Source organism: Augochlora pura, chromosome 3 (genome assembly GCF_028453695.1).
Source record: "Augochlora pura isolate Apur16 chromosome 3, APUR_v2.2.1, whole genome shotgun sequence".
Classification (NCBI taxonomy): domain Eukaryota; kingdom Metazoa; phylum Arthropoda; class Insecta; order Hymenoptera; family Halictidae; genus Augochlora; species Augochlora pura.
This window is the reverse complement of record NC_135774.1, coordinates 31,764,010-31,785,308: the sequence shown is the minus strand read 5'-3', so window position 1 is coordinate 31,785,308 and position 21,299 is coordinate 31,764,010. Positions and strand designations below refer to the sequence as shown.

General features: G+C 46.9%; 1 protein-coding gene across 1 annotated transcript in view; it reads right to left on the bottom strand.

Annotated features, from left to right (window-relative positions):
- Window positions 1–21,299, bottom strand: part of Qless (decaprenyl diphosphate synthase subunit 1 qless) — a 43,509-nt gene that overhangs the window by 13,090 nt on the left and 9,120 nt on the right. The window contains exon 2 of the mRNA XM_078176776.1: window positions 1,828–1,971. Coding sequence (XP_078032902.1) covers window positions 1,828–1,971 — 144 coding nt within the window. The remainder of the gene's footprint in view (window positions 1–1,827; window positions 1,972–21,299) is intronic.

Here is a 21,299-nt window from a genome sequence, read left to right as displayed (position 1 = left end):
TCACTATAAATATTTATAATTACGCGGCGCGACGATCAACTCGTCGACTAGAAACCCGACGAGAGAAAAAGAGAGAAAGAGAGGGAGAGAGGGAGAGAGGGGGGGAGGGGCGCTGAAGAGAATAAGAATTCAGGCGACCGAGAGTCTCGCGCCGCGCAATGACGAAACACCCGGCGATGATGCAAATCGATGAGTCTGTTCCTGACACAGTGGCCATCGGGGGAGCCAACCACGGCTTTCTTTCCCTTCCGGATCTGGTCCACCTCTTCCTGTTGAAACGCCCTGGCGGAAGTACTTGCCGATGGTAGTAGGAAATCAATGACAATGAGCTGGCCCCCACGTCCTCCTCGCTGTGACACGCGAATTCGACGGCAGAACAACGATCCTTGAGCCTTTTTTTAGCGATGATTCAATTTTTTCGGACCGCTGAGATTCTTTCGAGATGCTGAACGTTGAATTTGCCCGCAAGGTTTTCAGTTTTTAAATTCTTACTAAAGACGAGCGTTACGTTTGCCTTGCTTGGCGTTTCGATGAAAGGTGCGGGCGACTTTGATCAATCGACTGCGAGGAAACAAGTGGATCTCCGGAGGGCTCCGCACAGATTTTCTACTCGTCGAAGTCCCTTTGCCATTGTAGATGGAATCTCTGTGGCAGAAGCAAATAATTCGACCAATTGCAAGCTCAATATTCTCGGACATGCAACTTTTGAGCATCGGTATAATTGTTTGACATTGATTCCAGCAATTTTTGCAATTACGAATGCAGTCATTTGTTACAGCACGTTGGTAACCTTCGTCAGAGATTGTTGCAAACGATTGCTTGTAAATTATGAACAACGTTGCAGCGCGAGGTCTGGAACATCACTGCCATTGGGAGATGCTAACGCAATTGTGAATGGACGTACTTGGATCGTTTTCTTCGCTGTATGCACCGTGTACGATGCCATGACACATTGTTGCTCAAGGTAACAATAATTACTCGGATTTGCCACTTCTAATAAATGATAGCTTTCGAAGATCCTAGTTACAAGGAGCGATCATTGTCGAGTTGGCGATTGTTTGTTTCTCCGACTCGACTGTTGCTTCCCAAGGTATTTTGCGGTTGCACTTGTCGAGGTTACTCCTCCAACTTTACGCAGATCTTCATGCAGTGTAGAAATGTTCCGAATCGATCGCCGCAAAGAAAAATAAAAGCTTGAATAGCTTTGGCGCGTCAAGAATATTGTAAGATGGCTTTGAAATTCCTCGAACGCGTCTAGAGGCTCGTGTTCCACCCTCATCATTGTCGCAAATGCGAAAAATTCGCAATCGAATCGCTTCCTGCTGGCATTGTGCAGCGGCATGTTCATTAAAATTCCGAGATCTTATGTTTATTACTCAGCCGTTGCTCTGTTCGGAGGAATCTCGACACAGATGCTCGGAAGAAAACTAGCAGCGAGAAGTAAAAGTAACATAATGCAGGACACGGAGGGTGAAGCAAATTCTAGGCTTTATACGGTCGCGATCACGATTCCAGACTTTCCTCCGGCGCCGATATTTTTCGCAGCGAACCTTTTCGTCAAGTACGTTTCCCAACAGTTCCCCGTACGTACATATTAGAGGCACGTAACCGTGCTATTTACGGGACTCAAGCTTCCTCATTTTTTCGCTTAACTGGACTGGTCCTTACACGGAAAAATACAGATTGCGCGATAGAAAGTGGACACAGTCCGAACGCGTCGCGTTAATTTGATAAACGCAACGAACGTTCCTGCGAGAAAAATCGCCGACGATCGTTCGAAGCGAGACACCGCGAATAAAACGTCGCTTAACGTCGGGTCCTACTGACCTCTCGTATATTATCGTAGACGTCTTTAAGGTCGTCGTCCAGAAGTCGGTAAGGATCGACTTGGTAATCGTGCATGGATCCAGGTAGCTGTGTTTGCATGGAACTCATCATCCTTGTCCTGTAGTCTCGTGTGCTCGTTCTACTCTGCAAGAAAGAACAGGGCTTCGTTATTAATGGAAGTAGAAACGACGTAGTTGTCGTGTTTCTAATTAAAATAGTATTTGCTTCGAAGCTGTATCTCTTTTACTAACGCCCCTTTTCCTCTAGAGAATGCATTAATAGAATTTAGCATTCGCAATAAAGTCGTTCGAGTATATCGTTCAATTTGTCGCGATCCAATTGTCGGTACTATATGCTATTATCATAGTGAAACGCGAACTGCGACCAAGCGGTTTTTGATCGGCGACGATTAGCCAACGCTCCACGTGCACTGGAAACGCTATGTGTAACAATTGCGTGAAACACCCCTGCGATATTCATGCTAGAGGAACGTACGGTTCTTCCACCTTTCAAATACAATAACCAAAGTTCATCGGCTCTCTCTACGAAATGTCCCAACGATTATCGATTTGGCAACTCGAAAGCAGGCTCGAAGAAAATAGCTGAATCAACGGGACGCTGATTAAAAACAGGAAAATATTCAAATTCTTCGGACAGGAATAGAATCTAATCGAGCTTCCAATAGACGCCGATCGTAAACATAATTAATGCCGAGGTTCTATTCGTAAATCGATTTTTCGTTTCCACGTGGTTCGCCGCGCTCAACACATTAAAATTCTTTCGCAACGGTTGCAGAATCGCGCGCGTTACGACATTAAGCATTTTTTGTCCCACAGATGTTTGACCAGACTTGTTACAATCTGGACAAACATTCGCGCATAGCTGGAATACTTTGCCGGTTACTGTCGCCAAAGGGTATCGTATGAAATAGACGAATCACGGGGTTTTGCTATTTACTCGGACTCGTAGACGTCGATCGTCGTTGCACGATGGAAAACTATTAATTTCACGAACGCGTTGCGTGTGCTCTCGGCAAACATCTTGGCCGATGATCGCGTGACGCCGCTACTGACTTAGTCCGATCACACGCAGTCCTATACTACTCGACACCACGCGCCGCGTCCGATGGGCTGCTGATTTTACTAAACAATCGCCTCGCTTTGCCTTGGGATAATATTTATGTTGGGACGACGACATCTTTCTCGCAACAATTTGACTCATCTATCGATACGTTTTCTAAAAGGCTGTGCTTCGCTTTTAAAAATAACTTGGCAACGGAAACGGAGGGAATCCAAAGATTTTATGGAACGAGAAGGAACGTGTAAAAAGATTCATAAATTCTGGATAGCTCCGAATGAATTCGCGCGAGTCTCGCCCAACACTCGATAGCGATCAGGAGTCGCGATTCTGTGCAGACGCTAGGAAACGGTGCAGCGCGCGCGTAAAACGCGTCAGAGTTCCAGTTCGCCGCGGAGCGATCTCCAATCCTATTTGCTCTCCATAGACATGACCGTTGAGCGATTTCGCGCGGACAGGCGAGCGGTTGGCCCGGAATAGCCAATCGGTTCGAAAAGCGGCGACAGTTATTTGCAAAATCAATCATTCCCGAGACTGTTTACGTTTGGTGGGCACGTAACGACTCTCGCCGCCGCCGCCGCCGCCGCGCCGCGGCGATCGTACGAGCGCGTCTCCTTTTTCCCAGTTGTCGGCAACAACCCAATGCCAAGACGGCATTCTTTCCCTGGTAGTGAGCGCATCGGTGCCTACTTTCGTCATCGAAACTTGATTCTGATTCCCAACGATTTCTTAGCATTCACCGCGAACGACGCGTCGCGACGCTCGTCACCGCTTCGACCAGCGCGCGGTTCGTCGGTGTCCGTCTACAAGTGTGTGAGATCATCCGGTGGATTGGGCATGTCAGGATGCAGTAAATGGCACCAACCGGCGTTTCACAAGTTCGCTGCTCGCCTCTCTGCCGGCACGGCGGTTTAATTGAGGTCACGGCAGGCAAATAATACTCCGCGTCCCGCGGACACCAGCGGCCGGCGGCCGGCAGCCGGCAGCCGGCAGGCGGACGTGATCGGTAACTGCGCATCGGTCAAACGCCGATTGACAAGTTAATACCAAGTTAAATATTTACGGGAATAAGTGGCAGAGGCGTGCCGTGATCGGATTCTGAATCTCTGGGGCCCTTTGCAAGAGTTCTGGCCGAGTCGACGATAGTCCGCCGCGGACGGACCCCCCCATTTTCGATACCGCGTCGCTTCCGTGTTGCTTCGAGCACAGGAAGATGCCGACCACTCGGTACGAGTCCAAATTTCGAAGATTCCTTTCTAGCATACGATTGAATAAATGCGGAAAAGTTTAAATAAATTCAGTCTCTTCGCACTTAGAAAGTAACACGATTTCGAGTGAATCCGCTTTCGGAGGTCGGTAAGTTTATTTTTAATCATCCAAGAGTGGTGGTGCCTGGGTGAAACAAGGGCCATTTTTCACTGCCCATTATCCTTTTATGTTTCCTCGACTGCAAGAGAATTTTGAAACGATTCGGTCGGAACCATAAATTTCAGATCCTTAATTTCGCACGGTCTCGACTCATACGAGTTAAATGATCGCTGTTTTTTTAGACGAGTTAATGGTTCAACAATTCTCCCGGTGGACAGATATCATTTTCAACCGCTCATTATCTTTAACAACCCACTCGGAACTGCAAGTTTGATTTCGCATTTCTTTAGTTAATGTTTTTAGTTTCAATCCTCAAGGTTCTTCGTTTTACGCGTCGCCTACTTAGTTAATGTCGCAAGGTCGACAGCGTGATTTTTTACTCCAACGTCGTCTCTTTATAGCTTTATAAATAGCATCGCGAGTAACTCGGTTGAAGCTATTAATTGCACAATTATTAATTACCTCGAGTCTCCGCTACAGACGAACTCTATCGAAATAAAAATCGAAAAATTGCCAATTTCCCCGTCCAGCATAAACAAACATTCTACGCAATAAAACGTTTGCGTTCCACTTATCCTATTTCTCCTGGCTCGTCCCGGGTCGTCGCCCTCTATTTGCCGAACAACTTCGCGCCGCCGTCTAATCATAATTCTTCAATCGAAAAAGAATACCAAAGTTTGTACTCCAGGGACAGGTGTATCGGGGCGATCGAGCTAGTTTTGTCGCTCGTTTTGTTAACGTGTCGATCTCCTGGAGGCTGGCCTTGAGTAACGGAATGATATGCGAGAGGTAAAAGTGGGGTAGTGAACTTGCCAGTTGCCACTAAACTAGTTATCCAAGAATGTAATAAGCGGCCGACGCGGCGTGCAAATCACACGATACGCTTGGACACACATCGAACACGGTCATTGCTCAATGTTGTATGTCCTCCTATAAACATACTGACCGTTTCGATTTTAGGTTGACCTCAGGCCGCGCGTAATATCCGCCAGCCGGGAAACTGTCGCCGTCTCACGGACACGAAACCTGGTTCGGTTCCGCAAATACGAGTTCCTCGCGTGCCACTTTAAGGTCGTTTCGATGACCGCTTGCATTCGATCGGAGAAAATTAGCCTAATCTCGAGCTAACCCGATTTCGTGGTCGCGTCTCCTTGCTGTCGAAACCTTGTTCGGGTCGTTGCATTCTCGACTTTCGTCTTTCGCGTGTTTTCGTTTTGTCTTCGAGTCCAGATCTTGAAACCGACGACTGCGCGCTCGCGACTTTTACACTCGTAACTTGAAGTTTAATAGAGTAGAGTGCCGATAAGAATCGATTTTATTACCTGACCGCGGACCGCAGATTCCATGCATTTACGGCAGAATGGAAAGCAATGTTCGCGTTGCGTTTACCGCGCGAAGAACCGCGGTTTAATCGCAACGTCGAACATCCAATGGAATGTGTGTCGAATTTTGAATACCACCGGTATACGGGAATAAACGAAAAATTACCAATTGAAATTTGTCAGAGCAACGATGCTTTCTCCATGGACGAAGCTCGTTTCAACGATAGGTAGACAAGTTTTCTGGAACGTCGTTTAACCAAATCACTACGGAACGGAATCCCGTGTCCGAGATTATTCGATAACACCGTCTGGCAAAGTAGGATAAGGTCCTACATAGTGCTAGACATCTTAATTTCCTTCCTCGAGCGAGTTCCCGCGCGAATAACACCGCAAACGGGTTTCCCGTCGATGATTTTTATTTTTGGGAAAGTGTCGGCACGTTCAGGGTAAAAGTCGATCGTCGAGGGTGGTGACACGAAATTACGAAATCCTCGTCGAGCAACACATCTCGCGCGTGTAACGATTCACTCGCACGTCTCTGGGAGCGATGGTAATGAACTCGTCTCTCTCTCTCTCTCCCTCTCTCTCTCTCGCTCTCTAGCTCGCTCGCTCACTCTGCACACGTGGCACTTTCTTAAATTCTTTTCGTCAAATTCTCGTCGTTCCCCGGTGGCGAGCTTTTATGCAAAGTACATCTATTCCTGGCGTAGTCCAGTGTCCAGCCGTGGCAATTCGACACCAGGAATCTCAACGAAGTTGCGCGTGTACCAGGAATCTGGAATCGATTGGAATTCCAGAATTTTCGATTATTCATTCGTGGCCGTACAACGAAGATCCTGTTTCGCGCGATCGGCTACGTAATTTGCGGCTCTTTTGGCGAAGAAAGACAACGATGACGCGAGCCTGACTTCCTAAGTCTGACTGCTCTTTAGTCCGAATCCTCGAGATCGCGGCAAGATCTTGAAACGGAATTTTTCAAGATCAAAGTCGACCTGGAAGTCGATCAGCATCTTCCAGGTAAACGATTATCGGGTCTCCGATCTCTAAAAGAGGGAAAGTATTTAAAACACGTTTACCAACTTTTGTTTTCACTGATCCGAGCGAGTTCCCCGTAGAATAAAAGCAATTGAACCAAGAGAAACATCGATCGAAGAAATTGCGAGAAAAGGGCAACGAACGTTACTAGCGCGGAGCCCGTGCCTCGTCTCGACGCAAGGACACGCCGGCAACAACCCCGGCTCCCACCGGTTGCCATCGAGAGCAACGTTTAACAGGCGTTCAAAATAATTGTCCTTTAATTGCGTGGATTTTTTTACACCCCGGTATTCTCGCTGCTTCGTGAACGGCGGTCGCGCTCAACGACCGGCTCTAATTTGCCTTTTTTCTTGCTTCCGTTTTTACCCTTTTTCTTACCCTTGTCCTACAAAACCGAAGCGGTTGACCGAACCGCGCGCAGTCAGGCCTATTGGCTAAGAATTATTATACCCTCGGCGGGAAGCCTTGCGGGGCCTGAAACGAGCAATCGGATTCCACCGATGACCGGCCATGGGCTTTCGATGATTTATTCCGCGTAAAAGAACAGGGATCGGCCGCGCGCGTGGACATCGTCGATAGGAATAGAAACGCGGCTTGGCGTCGCACGTGGTCCGAATAGGATTTCGCGATGTCCACGCCGATTGCCTTCGGCTAATGACCTGTAGATTTTCTTGATTTACAGCCACGCTAATTTTAAACTACGCCCACCGTTCGGGGGACACCGATGCGACGGTCGCACTTGCGATTCATGACGACCATTCGCAGACAACTGCTTTCACCGTGCGAACTATGCTTCGCAAATGTTTTATTCGATGCTATCGCACTTCGTAGACCGTGCCGGACTAAATTAAATATCTTCCGGCCAATTTGGAATCGTTCCACGCGTTTCTTAGGTATGCAATGCTCTTTGCGGCGACGCGAACGAGAAACGTTCAATTTCCTACTAGCAACGATCTTTCAATCTTTCTCGATCAATTCGTCCGAATGTTTGGACAGCTATTCGAATGATCTACACGTTTCTCGCAAATCGAGTGAATTAAGATGTACATGGATTTAATTTGGGACGCTTGCGGAACCACTTATCCGTGCACACAATGGTTATATAATTCCGATGTACTCCATGTGACCAAGCAACTTCCCCATTCGTTTCTTCCTATTGCATTCCTAGATTCCGACGCGGACGCGAACGCAACGCAGCAGTGTCGTTGACGCAATTTAAGAATAATATCGAGCCTTGGTGGTGTTAATTATATACCGAACGGACATGATTAACATTCTTCAATATTCATCGTTGATTCAGGGAAGGGACGAGACACTAATTACAATTAGTTGGCTTCGAGAACGGACCGTGTCCAGAGGAACGTGAACATCGAGATGGGGAACGAATGGTCGAGGACCTTAAATTACCAATTCCACGATAAATATATTTCAAACTTTATTCCGAATTTCGATTGCCTGATGGAAACGTCGAAATAGGTGGCTGCTATTCTTATTTATAACTATTCTTAATAACCGATTGCAGCTTTCCATAATCGATTACAATCTAATCGATTAGGATCCGATGACACAGAGGCTATAAAGTTACGGTTTCAGTTTCTGTTAAATCAATCTCCGAGAAACCAGTTCGCGGCGCATGCAATGATTATGCATTGGTTACGATTCTCATTACACGAGCTATACAACAGTCCATACTCTAGTGACCAGTACCCGGTACTTTTTGCGGGAGGCTCGTAAATAATACATTGTAAAGCTATTCCAGTCATCGACGTATGTAAAGCGATTGCGACACTCCGCTAGAAACGATTTTTTAACGATTTCTTTTTAAAACAGGCAAGAAGTTCTTGCAGCGATGATCTAAAGAAATGGGTACGAAGTGTGGCGCAAGACTGCATGTCTCGTGGAAGTGCCTCTGTCGCAAGACCCTCGTCGACTCGCACCTGTGCTTGCTGTGCTAGGGTGAAGGTACTACGAGAAGCACGAAAAAAAATTGCGAGCGCTTCAACACCCCCGCGTACTCGATGGATCTTCGTCGATTCAAATAATTGGCACGTCCCGGGCAGACTGCCTTCGATTCGCCGGCAACCGCGGCAACGTTTGCGGATCGTCGTTGAAGTTTTTCTGCGCGAATAGAACGACGATGTCCGGCGTGCCTTGTTAGCAGGGAAAAGAGAGCAAATTATATCGAATTGGAGAGGAAAACGATCGAGGTGAAAATAAATGTATAGGAAGTAATTTATCATCTCTCTACGCCGACAGAAAAATATTTTACATGCTCCGCGAACGTTTCCATCGTCGTGTAGGTTCGGTCGTTTTATCTCTACGAGGAAATACATGGCCGAACGTATTTCGACTTTCAATTCCAGCCTTATCTGTTGAAATTTCACGCTTCTTAACTGCGGCGTAAATGCTTGTAAATATATGTGAAGATTGTCTTGTAAATAATACGGCTGTCCACTCGTTTAATTAATGGTCAAACGATCCAATGTAACACAGCGACTACTTAAATTTTCTCGATCACCTGTTCCCAAGATACCGAAAGAATAATAGAGCTGCTCGTTTTCCTTAACGCAAATACGTAGAGTGAATTATAATGAATATTTCGCTGCGCCGACCACAACGCGTCGCCGAAGCAAACGGATTAGTTTTCTGCAGAAAATGAATCTAATAAAATTATACGTTGAACAAGACGCCAAGATAGATTTCAGCAGAAACGCAGTCAGCCGTATCCGTGGAAAGATACGATCGACACTCTTCAAACTTTTCTATCTACGCCCACATTGATTAGGAAACACATAGTTTGCATACGTCGAATATCGAGGCTCCAATAAAAACCGTTGCCAGTAGGCAGCCGTTTCATTTTCGTGGCGACAGAAAAATCCGTGTACGCGTTTCAACTTAATCGATTTCAACTTGGAAAAAGGGAATTCGAGCGGCATTTTTGCGCTCGTGCGGGAAAACCGTGCGGTTTCGTACACGCTTGGAACGCATTTTCGCAAACCAATTCGATATCAATACTGCAAAATCTTTTTAGCTCTCGCCGTTAAACGCTTTAAGTGCCGGAAACATGCCAGGGAACATTTGTAAAAAACGCTAGAGCAACCCATCGAATAAGATCGGATTTATTTCCACACTAATTCTCTGAAATCGACCACTTCAAACCTGTCTACAGAAATGCGAACCAACTACAGAAAAGGACTCGCGATGCAAGAACGTTCCTTAAAGTCATCCCACAACACCGACACTCCCTCTGCTCGACAGCGGGCTCTGCGCAAAAAAAAAGAATTCGATTTCTTCGAGCAACTCCCAGCCCTTCTTAATTACGTGCCCGCAAACGGGTTCGTTACCGACGCTATCCCCGAGCTAAGTAACATTGGTCCCCGGACAGTGTCCATGCGTGCCAGTTACATCATTGTACCTGGCTGCGTTTGTGAGCTGCTGGTATGATTAAAGTGAGAAGAGTAACCCGAGAGGAGGTCTGGGTGGAGGAGCGGACCCGGGTTCGTCTTAAATCGAATCGTATCGAGTCGAGTCGAGTCGAGACGAGACGAGTCGACGCGCGGCGCTTCGTACTCTGCGCTCGGCCTTTCTGTAAAAGGAGAAAGTGAGGCCGGACAACGGTCCGTCGCCGCAAGGTGGACTGTGGCAACCCGATGCTGATCGACAGCGGTGTAAACTTGGCCAAGAATAGTTGTCACAACTATTCGGCGGACAGTGGATGCAATATACATCATCTCGGTCTACGGAGAGGCCCGAGAGGCCCGAGAGGCCCGGGAGGTCCGAGAGACGATTGCGCAAGTGTGGAATACATTACAGCCGGTGTGTCTCTTAACCGTGTCTCCCACCGAGATATGCAAATTCCTTATGCGAAAAGATATCGAAATGTCTTGTGCCGTTTTGCACGGTGAGACTCCGTTGCCGAGATAGAGGCGAGTTCGAGGCAATCGACTCGACTTCCGGTCACACCGGAACCACTGGTTCAAGCAGCTTCGAGCTTCTTTATCCGAGGAACGAGTCCTTGGACTGGATAACGCCGGCGGACTGTTCAGACAGGTTTCGCCGCAGAAGTTCCCTCGCATCTTTGTCCAATTCTCCCACCTTGCTCCCTCTCCGATCTAGGAAGCCATTTTGTTCTATAGTAACGAAACAGCAAGAACGTTCGCAGAATTCGAAACGTTCGAAAGAGACTCGTCTCGATGCTTCGCAGCTCCTGGATCTTGCGTTTAAAGCAGACAACTTCGATTAAAGTCGCGGAAAAATCTACAAGCTAATACAAGATTTTGTTCTGCAGTTTCGCTAAAGTCAGTGAAAAGATTGATAATCGATCCGCTCACCGATAAATATAGTAGGAATAAATATTCTCCGTTCGACGAAAGTAAACGCGCCGCTGGCAAATAATTTAGCGGCGCAATCGCTGCAATACTGTCTCTAAATGGACGTCACGTATGTATTGTAGTATACGCATATACAATCTTTTTCTCCGACCTAAAGATCTGCGTTGCGACACATTCTTTATCGAATCGAACGGAACAGCGTCTCCTCGGCACGGTGAGAACGGTGATTAATTAAACGCGCGACGAGAATCCCGAAGGAAATTGCATCGCGCTTACGGAGAATCGATTAGTAGGCCAATTGATAAAAATGATATGTGATCTGGCGGTTGAGTCACGGACCCTTACGAGCGGAAATAATGACCGTGTTTACTACGGCCGAGGAGGATATACCAGCAAATGTTATGCATTTAATTGGAAGTTGCAAGCCGCTTCGCGAGAGAGAGAGAGAGTATTGTCCGCGATACGATAATGCGGGATTGATTGGCATGCTTGACAATTTGCAAACGCGGACTGACGGTAAAATAAAAGAGTCGGCAACGACTACGACAATCAAATTTAGAGGAAACGCGTTGAAATTCTAGAGATTGTTCGAAACGTTTCGCAAGCAGATATTTTTAATTTTGGATCACCGGTAGCCGTTCCGTCGTTTCTTTTGATTAGACACTCGGAAACCGTTGAGCAGATTCCTCGAAAGCGACGACCTCTCTTCGTGAATCACCTCGCCTCGTCATCGTGCCCACGATCATCGGAAACATTTCGTCGCTATATTTCTGCAGGCTAGCAAAAACTTGTAACGCCCGCGACCTTGGTCCGCGAGATTCTTATTATCGAATCGAGTTATCGAGTAATCGACCTTGCGGCCAAGGTCTATGAACGCCGGGTTTTATCGAGTAGTTCTTCTTAGAAAGATGGCCGGTCGCTATCCGGTTCGGCCGTACCGAGATCAAACTGGCCTGATCCCGCGCGGCAACTGCTTTTCAAATTACGCCGCGCAAGAACTTGAATCCTAATAACCGAGAATCGATCGCGAATGGACAGGGAGATCCGTAAATCGTTCGATTATGAAACCGGTTTCACTCGCGGGATAGTCCACGGAGACGTTCGTTTCTTTCCCTCGATTTTTCTACGATTTTCTTCCAGACAATTTCACCGTTTCGAGGGAACATCGTTGACACGCGCGCGAAGGACTCGTTTTTCTAAATATTCACGCCGCACCACTTTCCTAATGGCTGGATGATTAACGGAGACCGGAGAAAGGCCGCGCAATTACGATTTGTTTAGACAAGTTCGGGTCCAGCCGAACTAATTACAAAGCCAAACATCGGCGACACGCTGACTCGTAAAACGATTCAAGGAGCGCGACAAGAGGAAACGCGGTTTTGCTCGCGCTAATTGTAAGAAGAGCAAACGAGCAAACAGCGTCCGACACTTGAACCGTGTCGTTGCCAAATCTTCGGCGAACAAGCAGTCGTGCCTGTTTGCCTAGCAGAAAAACTTTCACTCTTTCGCCAAAGAATGTCTCCGGGGAACACTCCTTCCCGCCAGTGAAAACGCGAAACTCCATTTTTTTAATGCTCCGTTGCTCGGGTGGATCGTCTTCTTCCATCAGGAAGCAAACCGTGTTTCGAAACTGTGATGTTCGTGCTGCTGCTGCCGCCGCTGACAAAGTCGTAAGGTGTTCGGCAAGTTTATCGTCGCTAGATTACAAACGACAAGAGAGTCGTAAATGTTATTTTTTCCAGAAAGACCCGCGTCGGAGATAATCGTACAATTCACCGATAAAGAAAAGCGTTCGTTGAATAAGAGGCGAAACATGACTTTAGGTCGCAAATATTTGTCACAACTTTTACTCTCGAGCGAGCGCAATCGACGCGTTCGCCGGCAACACCGTTTCGCTGGCTACCTTCGTTATCAAAATGTTTGCACGCGAAACGCCAAAACAAATCGGCGAACGAAAGTTACCGAGAGTTTACGCAGTCGTGTAAAAAAGATTGTGGGCATCGGCACGTATGCGACAACGGTGGCGAACCGGCGGACGATTTATTTACTCGAGGAAGGCACACTGTCTCTTCCCGTGCGAGAAAAGGAGGAAGCCGTTGCGGATGCAACGTCGTCGCAAAAGCAATCGTCGTCAGAGAGGCATCGCGCGCGCTGCACTGTGTTACGAAGTGCGATGCGTCGCGCGTACCCGAAAAATGATTGGCCAGGCTGGATCATCGATCATCGCGCGCATTTCCTCGAGAAGAACTGGTGTGGTTGCGTCGATCGACGTGGCTACGCGTTCTCGAAGAACGATATCGGATGCCAGGAGAGGACACTCGGAGTGGGAAAATACACTTTCTCCGAGGGTTCTGGCCGACCCACATTTTGGAATCGCTCGGCACATTCATGGATGCTGATGACCGCCGCCGTGCCGCGAGACCAACGTTCGAGAACCAGCCGTGCTCTAAGAGAGGTAAATCCGACCAAGGGAATCAAGGTCGCTCTCACGAGAGTGCCAGGTTATTTCTGCGCGTTTGCCAAAGTTTCCTGCTTGTCCCCGTCTAAATAGAAATTTCGTCGATAACCACGGCAATCGCTGCTTTCGTTCTATCGGCCGTTCGATGTCCCGCAGACACTCGATTTTAAATTGCGGGCCGGCATGCTTGGCAATTTTGTATTGCCACGTTATGCTCCGCCGACGTTGCCGTAGAATGCGCATTTTCTTCGGTTTTCGAAACGTTTTCTACATCCGCCGCCGTCTCTCCTTTCGGTCGAGTGTGAATTTTTTCTTCTATCCCAATTTGAGAGAAACGGCACACGAAACGTTCCGCCGAACAATCGATGAAAACAAGTTAGACCGACTTTTATCTATTCCCATCAAATATTAAACTAAATGGAGCCGATCTCGGTTGCATAGTGCATTATCTCGCAGGGTAAACGTTGCACTGTTTGCAAACTGCAAACTTAAATACCCTGGAGTAGTTTCAGTATTTACTTTCGCCCAACCTCGTCAAACATTTGCAAACTTAATCTCCTCAACAATGTGCAACGTCAAATACGATATATTGTACAAGTATTATGGGGAACACGCTGTAATCGATTTATTATATTTTATCTATACCAATTGATGTTACAACCTTAAATTCTGTAAACAATTTTGTTCCGTATACACGGATTTCCAGCCCATCGTGCGCTGCATGGAAAGAAAGATCGCGTGCAGCGTGTAAGATTTGATTGGACGCGTGTGCGAGCGGTTCGCGTACGCGCCGCGAGTCAAGAACCGCGAGCCGGGAACCGTGGAGGTCAGAGATGCTCGGATCCAGTTTCTCGTCGAACGAGTCGTTGGCGATCGATGACATTTGGAGAATCAACCATTGACCAGCCATGCACCGGGAAACATCTCGAATTGCTCGAGTAATCAAGGTCAACGCGCATTCCTCGACAACTTTCCACGAACGGTTTTATCGTGGCCAACAATCGTCCGCGACGTCCACTTTTCCTTCTCCGAACAAGCGGACCAATAAGTGGCACGGCGCACAGCTCGACTCGGCATCGGCGATGAATGGACGCGAACAAAGGCCGGCTACGGGGAGTACTACTAGATCGTGCCATTAAATTTCTTTTTATCTACCTCGGCGACCGCCGCGGCACATTCAAAAACAACGTCGCTTTCTCGTTTTACGAGATCGCCGCGACCCGGCCCGGCTCGGCCCGACTCGGCCCGCATCGGCTCTGCTCGGAACGCCTCGTCTTAGAATGCAGTTGATAAAATTATTTAAGTTCCGCGCGAATTCAACGGATATAATTCCCGCCGCGCCGGCTCCGCCAATTAGCCCGCGATTGCCCTAGAAAAGATCGCTGGAACAAGCTGCGCGACCGGCGAACGCGTTTCAGCAAGATTCCTTCGCTCATAATTACTTTCTGGAACGTCGCAGATATTTCACAAATTTTAAAACGGGTTCTGCAATTGCATTTCACGTGGACTTATTTATTTACCCTCTCTCAACCCCTTGCTCCTCCGTAACGACGTATCGGACTCGTCGTAAAGTTTTCATAGATAGTTTGAGCAAACAAAACATTCTCTCGTTTTATTAGCGAAATTATTGCTGACGAAAAACAATTTAATCAAATAAGAGAGAAGTATTTTAATTTTAATTGGACAGTTGCCATTTATTTAATCCGAGCTTTATGAATTGAAGCGTTCAATCAGAATCGTACTTTATATCGCGGACAATTTTAAACATTGCTTCCTTAATAGCTCGATTATTTTTTAAAATAATCTTTGCAAAAATTTCGTCTCGATTTATGACGTGCCTTTCCCTTTCAATGTGCCAAGGCCATCATCTTGTATTATAAAAATAGATAGAATATAAGAACTTTCACCAAACAAATCGTTATCTATCTTATTAAATTTTAATTTTATAATTCTCTAATTTTTCTTTGAGCGATTCAACAGAGCGATCAAAGGTGGAAGCTCGCCGCGAAGGGAACTGAACTTTAACGATCGTTTCGGCGATGTTCCGCAGTCTCATCTTGATTTTCGCACAAGGACGACTGGTTCGACAGGAATCCGACTAACGAGCAAAATTGTCGTTAAACAACCTCGGTGAACAATTCTTAAACAATATTACTGGTAATTTTTCTGCCAATCCTTGAAACTATAGTTTGCTTAAACGTAAATTTAACTTCTAATTATATACCGAGTTTGAATTGCAGATTTCCCGTTTAGAGATTAAACGACACCGCTCGTCAAATTTATGCGCTTATCTAAATACCGCATAGGTAATTTATACAAAACGTATTCTCGCAAAAGTAATTTTTCTCGACGGTGCACGTTTTTTCGCAACGCATTGCAATCTGGTTTTACGAGGCCCGAAATTTTCCCAACGAGAACTCTGCAAATTTTCTCATCGTCGTACTAAAAGTAAAGATCCTTGCGCAAGTGTATCGGCGAGTTTCACTATCGAATCCGACGCCTTCGTAGCCGGGAGACCGTATTCGAGCACCGTACTTTTAAGCGAGTTTCGACACGAGGTCCACCGCTCGAAGAAAGTGAAATACCAACGATAAAGGGGTCACAGGTGTTCCATTCACCGAAAGGGCCGTCCATCGACATCCTTGACCCGAATCTTCCATTCCGACTAGAGCAGGAAGGTCTTTGACCACCTGGTAGATTAAGGTACCGATTTTTCGACGTCCGACGACGCGACGCGACGCGACACGACGATGCCAGACGATCACGCGCGCGCATTTTAGTAGGGGAGCCAGGTGAACAGGTTCAAAGAAAGTTTCATGCAGCTCCGGCAGCAGGAGAGGAAAAGAGAGAGAGAGAGAGAGAAAGATAAATGCCGGCAAAGACCTGAGGGGAATGGTGAAGAGAGTTCTTCAAGAAACTCGTGCTTCTTCGCATGGCCACGGACGCGGGAAAATCAGCGTTTTGCTGGAAACGAGAAAGCTTGGAAATCGAAAACGTACGAATGCAATTTCTATACAGAATCGACCAAACTTTCTGAAAGAACAGTTCCAAAACCGATGAAAATGGTAAAAAAAATCATCCAAGAAATGATCTTTGGATCTTTGTAAAAAGAATACTACAGTTTCATTAAAAGTTGCAGCGTTCTGAATCGTTTGACTCGCGAGCTGCTTTTTGCGAGGTGTCACTGTACTTTCGATTTTATTAACCCATTTATCCTGCGGCATAAACCAGTAATAATAGCTCGCCTACTCAGCGACAGCGATTTGACCTATACCAAGCGCAATTAAAATCCAACAGTGTTCGTATCATTGATTGCAAAGAATTATTTATCGTTCCACCGTCGTTCCACCATGACTGGACTGTTAATTTTGCGTATTACTCGGTTTCGACTCGAGCAAAATTATTGAAAAAAAGGTAGCAGGTTCACCTTCCGTTTTTGAAAAATGACTTGGAAACATTTTACGCGATGGAACTACGCGCAGACACTACGTTCGCACAAATCACTGTGCTAGATCTTAACTTTGTCCGGCACTTTCTACTCCGCCAATTGATCGAGAGCTGTTTAGGTAGTCGAAGAAACTCTTATTATTCAGAAGTTCAAAAGCGTCGATTGTTCTATCGTGAAACGCGATGATGGGTCAATACACGGTAGACTTTGTCGGCCAATGGAAACTCGGAACAGAAGCATCGCGGGACTCTCGGAAGCGAGGACAAATTTCTAAATGGACCGTGTGCGTGACGAACAAAGGACCAGAGTAGTCTGGCTAAAGCGGTAGATGTCTGAACCTTATCGGGTTCTACTACTTCCGCGTGAATTCGCACGCATTCGCGAGATTGTTGGTCGCGACAGTCGCGCAGCCGTGTCCACGTCACAGCGCGTCACGGCGCGGCGCGGCGCGGCGCGGCGAGAAAGTGGCGTACGTGCCGAAAAGAGTAGACTAGCGGCCATGAATATTCGTCGACCTTGGCCTATCAGAAATCCCCTTTCACGAAGAGGCCGTAGGAATAGGCCCGATAAGAAAACGAACGGACGCGTCGCTCGTTCACGGCGCGGATTCGTCGGACTCGTGACTCGATGAATTGCCAGCCGCCGATTCGACGGTCCACGTGTGCAGATTTCGTTCGACCTCGAATCCGAGATTTCGATCTCGTCCGACAGTCGATTCTACGCTCCCGTGAGCAGTCGATCCGATTTATTAGACTTTGCACGGTATGTTAATTTTGATTCGTTTCCAACCTGATCTATGCATTTTTCGGAATCCACGAGAAGGATTGGTAGACATATTGGATTGGTAACTTAGCTGTAGAGATACTTAATCTTAAGCTCTTCTACTTCTATTATAAGTAGACTTGCAGAACTTTATACGGTTTTCCTCATGGATTGCACGAAGCAAGTACCAAATGAAAATTCCCTTGACTTAACCCTTTCTACTCGAGTAACGACTGTGAACTTGCTCGGTTTCTTGGTTTTCGAGTTTGAGTAGCTCCGATTGCAAATGGTTAATAACTTTGTGGAGGAACAAAAATGGTTGCGTAGTTAGTATTAACATCTTCTTTCCGGTTGAATCAATTGCAAGAAGCCTTCATTCGCGAGACCGACCGGATATTATCAAGTGACAAAAATAGCGCAACAGGTTCGGAGATGGCTAAATCTTGCAATCGCCTCGCAGTCGAACGGTTTCGCGAATGCATCTTTTTGCGATCACGTTACGAAATTATCGTTTACCGCTAAAACTGGATTCGAGCGTCACTTGCAGCGAGCGGCAGTGGCAACGACTACAGCAAATGCACCGATCCAGCACCGTTTCATTCTTCTACCATCGGCACGACCGAACCAAGCGGTTTCTCCGACGCGGGAATGGCGCGCATGTGCCCTCGATACCCAAATGTGAATCACGGTAAAAGTTGTACGTGATTACGTGCAACGTACTCGCAGTCAACCGTCTAGCGACGAGCATTCTTTCTGTCTTTCATCCGCTAGATCCTCTAAATATACCTCCCTCCATAACCTGGCACGATCCCGCGGAACGTTTCCCTAAGAAATCGATGAATTCTCGCCTCGAAAAACGATCGGTGAAAATTATCCGAGTGTCTCGATCGATGATTCCGCTTGCCGCGCTTTCACTCAATATTTGGCGTCGACCGAACCAGCCACGTGATCGCAGCTGCCACTTCTGTCAAAGAGAACACCTCTGTTCTAACAAAATACCGATCGCAATAAGAAGCCGTGGCGCAATCATTTTGCTCACCAAAGAAGACGAAAGCGACACGAGTTTCGATATTTAATATTCATCGGCACGAGAAGCAGCTGATCTTATTATTTAACGATCGTTGAGTCCGTTTATATATATACGGACCACGATACTAGCGCACGGCTGCGTAATCAAATATTAAAAGGATCGATGGTGTTCGGTCAGAAAAGTTACGATCAATTCTAAGAGCTCCTGCGCACGTTTCAGAAGATTTATCTCTGTAATGCGCCTACAAGTGTGTCTAATCTTTTACAATATTTTATTTTCCCGTCGGTTTACAATTCAGCGAAATCACGTTCGTTACAAAGTCTAAACGATTGCGGCCAGTGGTGGGCGGTAACGCGTGCACCAACAGAAAGAAGGATCTAGCTACCATGTCGGAATATCAAGTGGTGCATCTGTAGCGGGAAAAACAGCGGGGAAACACCGGCTCGCGCACGATCTTGGAAATTAAACGAGCTGCGTTGGCTGGACGAGAACGAAACCGAAAGGAGCTTTCGAGGTCCTTCGAGCAAACGACTCTCGCGAGCGGGGTTTTGCTTTTCCCGCGATCAGTCTCGCGGCCGGGTTCCCGGACCGAGCCGCGCGGCCCGCGCGGGCCACAGGCCGCGAGAATGTATTTCTGGACGAGACAGGACGTGACAGAGAACTCCTTGGACCTTGGAGGCAGTGTCACTGTACGACTACGAATGAGTCTTCGCGGGTCGAGATCGCAAATGCGAGTCGCGGCGTCTCCTTCGACGCCTGCAGGACAACTCGGACGGTGCAGACCGCCGATCCGCGAATTTGCATTCCGAAAAATGCGGAAGATGATGCGGGGAAAGTCCCTCCACCCTGCGCAGAGACCCACGGCTTTTTCTCAAACCCGAAATTATTACGCAGAGTCTGAGCACACACTGTGCATTGTGACGCGCATCGTTGATCGTCTGCCTGGGATTCGTCGTCGGAAATTCTCTGATACATGAAAAGTAGGAATGATGACTCGAAGCACGGAGCTGACGCTCTCGCATAATGACGGCGAGTAAAGTGAACGTAGTCGGAAGCCACGAGATTACATTAAATCGGGGAACGAGCGTGCGATCGTTGCGGCGAGCCTTGATAAATCTAAATGGTCCCTTTTTATTTGCTCCTTCCATTCGCATCTTGCTTGGAGATCGAGGCACATTAGTCTCCTCGAACGACGCGTGCGTGGATATCTCGACGAATAAAAAAGGACTCGCGCGAAATTTATATTTAAACAGCCACGGGTATAATTATAGAGTAGAACGCGACGACCTTTTGTTCGATCTTTTTCTCATCGTTATTAATGCGGAGAAGAACGAGCTTCGAGAGTCCTGATTCCCGGCAGGTGTGCACAGGCGTAAACGACACTGCCTACATAAATCGTGCTCGATGAGACACGTTGCTGAGAAATACTGATCCCAAAGGATGTTACGCCGAATCGGCTACAATTTTTTACCGAACCATGAATATTAATACTATTGTGTCCGAAATATGAAATTATAATACGTGGAAATTCGTCGGGACGAGTGCGGCTATTTCGAGCCGGATCGAAGTTCGGATAAGCAATCGTGGGCTTTCGGAAGACCGTGTGGCAGACGATTATTCAACGACCGTTATCGCGATCAATTAAACAGGTGTTACTAGGTAGTTAAGAAGGTGTAAAAGTACAGCTCGAGCTATTAGAGACATCGGGAACCATCGTAACTGTAGAGACATTCTGGAATTCGACCGATACTACATCGACGACGGGTCTTCGCAATCGCGACACGATCCCGCCATTATCGTCCCGTTATGTCGGCGGAACATTAGGAACCAAGATGAGCGTCGAATTTTAGCCCGCGTCTCGATTGCGTAAGGCGCGAATGAATGGCTGTCGTCCATTGTTGAAACGTTGTCTGGGGAATCTCCAAAGTGTGTCCCGACCGAACGTCCTTTCAATAAAAGGCAACGCGTTGTACCGTTCTCGTTGCCGACTTCTCGGATGACGCGTTCATCGACTCATTAAAACGATACCTACTGTAATCGATACATTCGGCCAAATATATCCAATTCGTGTCGTCTAGGATAGTGATTCATACATTTTTGCGATTACTCGTTTCAATTAATTTTGAACGCAATTTAAATTTTTAGCGCGAACGGATTTGTCTGTCGGACTTTGATTCATAGCGCTCGAATCACTGGAGATTTCAACGAACGCATGGGCGGTGTTCACGAGCGAGAAATTAACCTTACTGCTTGCATCGAACGATCATCGATTTCAGAATATTTAGCAGAGATCCTCGTCGAGCAAGAATCGCAGAATAAGAGAAAATAAATGATGTCTGTACAGAGTTTCGCAGAAGCTGGTACAGAAAGAACGCGACTCGAGCAAAAGTTTATTCCGTTTCATTAGCCAGATCAATTATACCACGAATACACATAATAGCTGTTTCGTCATTATCAACGTTTCTCCATATTGCTGTAACCCATAATCACGTAAAATACGTAACCCAATAATTACGACCCAACAACCTCGCCGTTACTCTCGCGAAACATGAAACCATTAGAAAATACGAGACAGAGACGCGTTTAAAAGAAAATCCTTTCGCAAAAGAAGCCCTCGGAGTACGGTGGCGATACAACTATT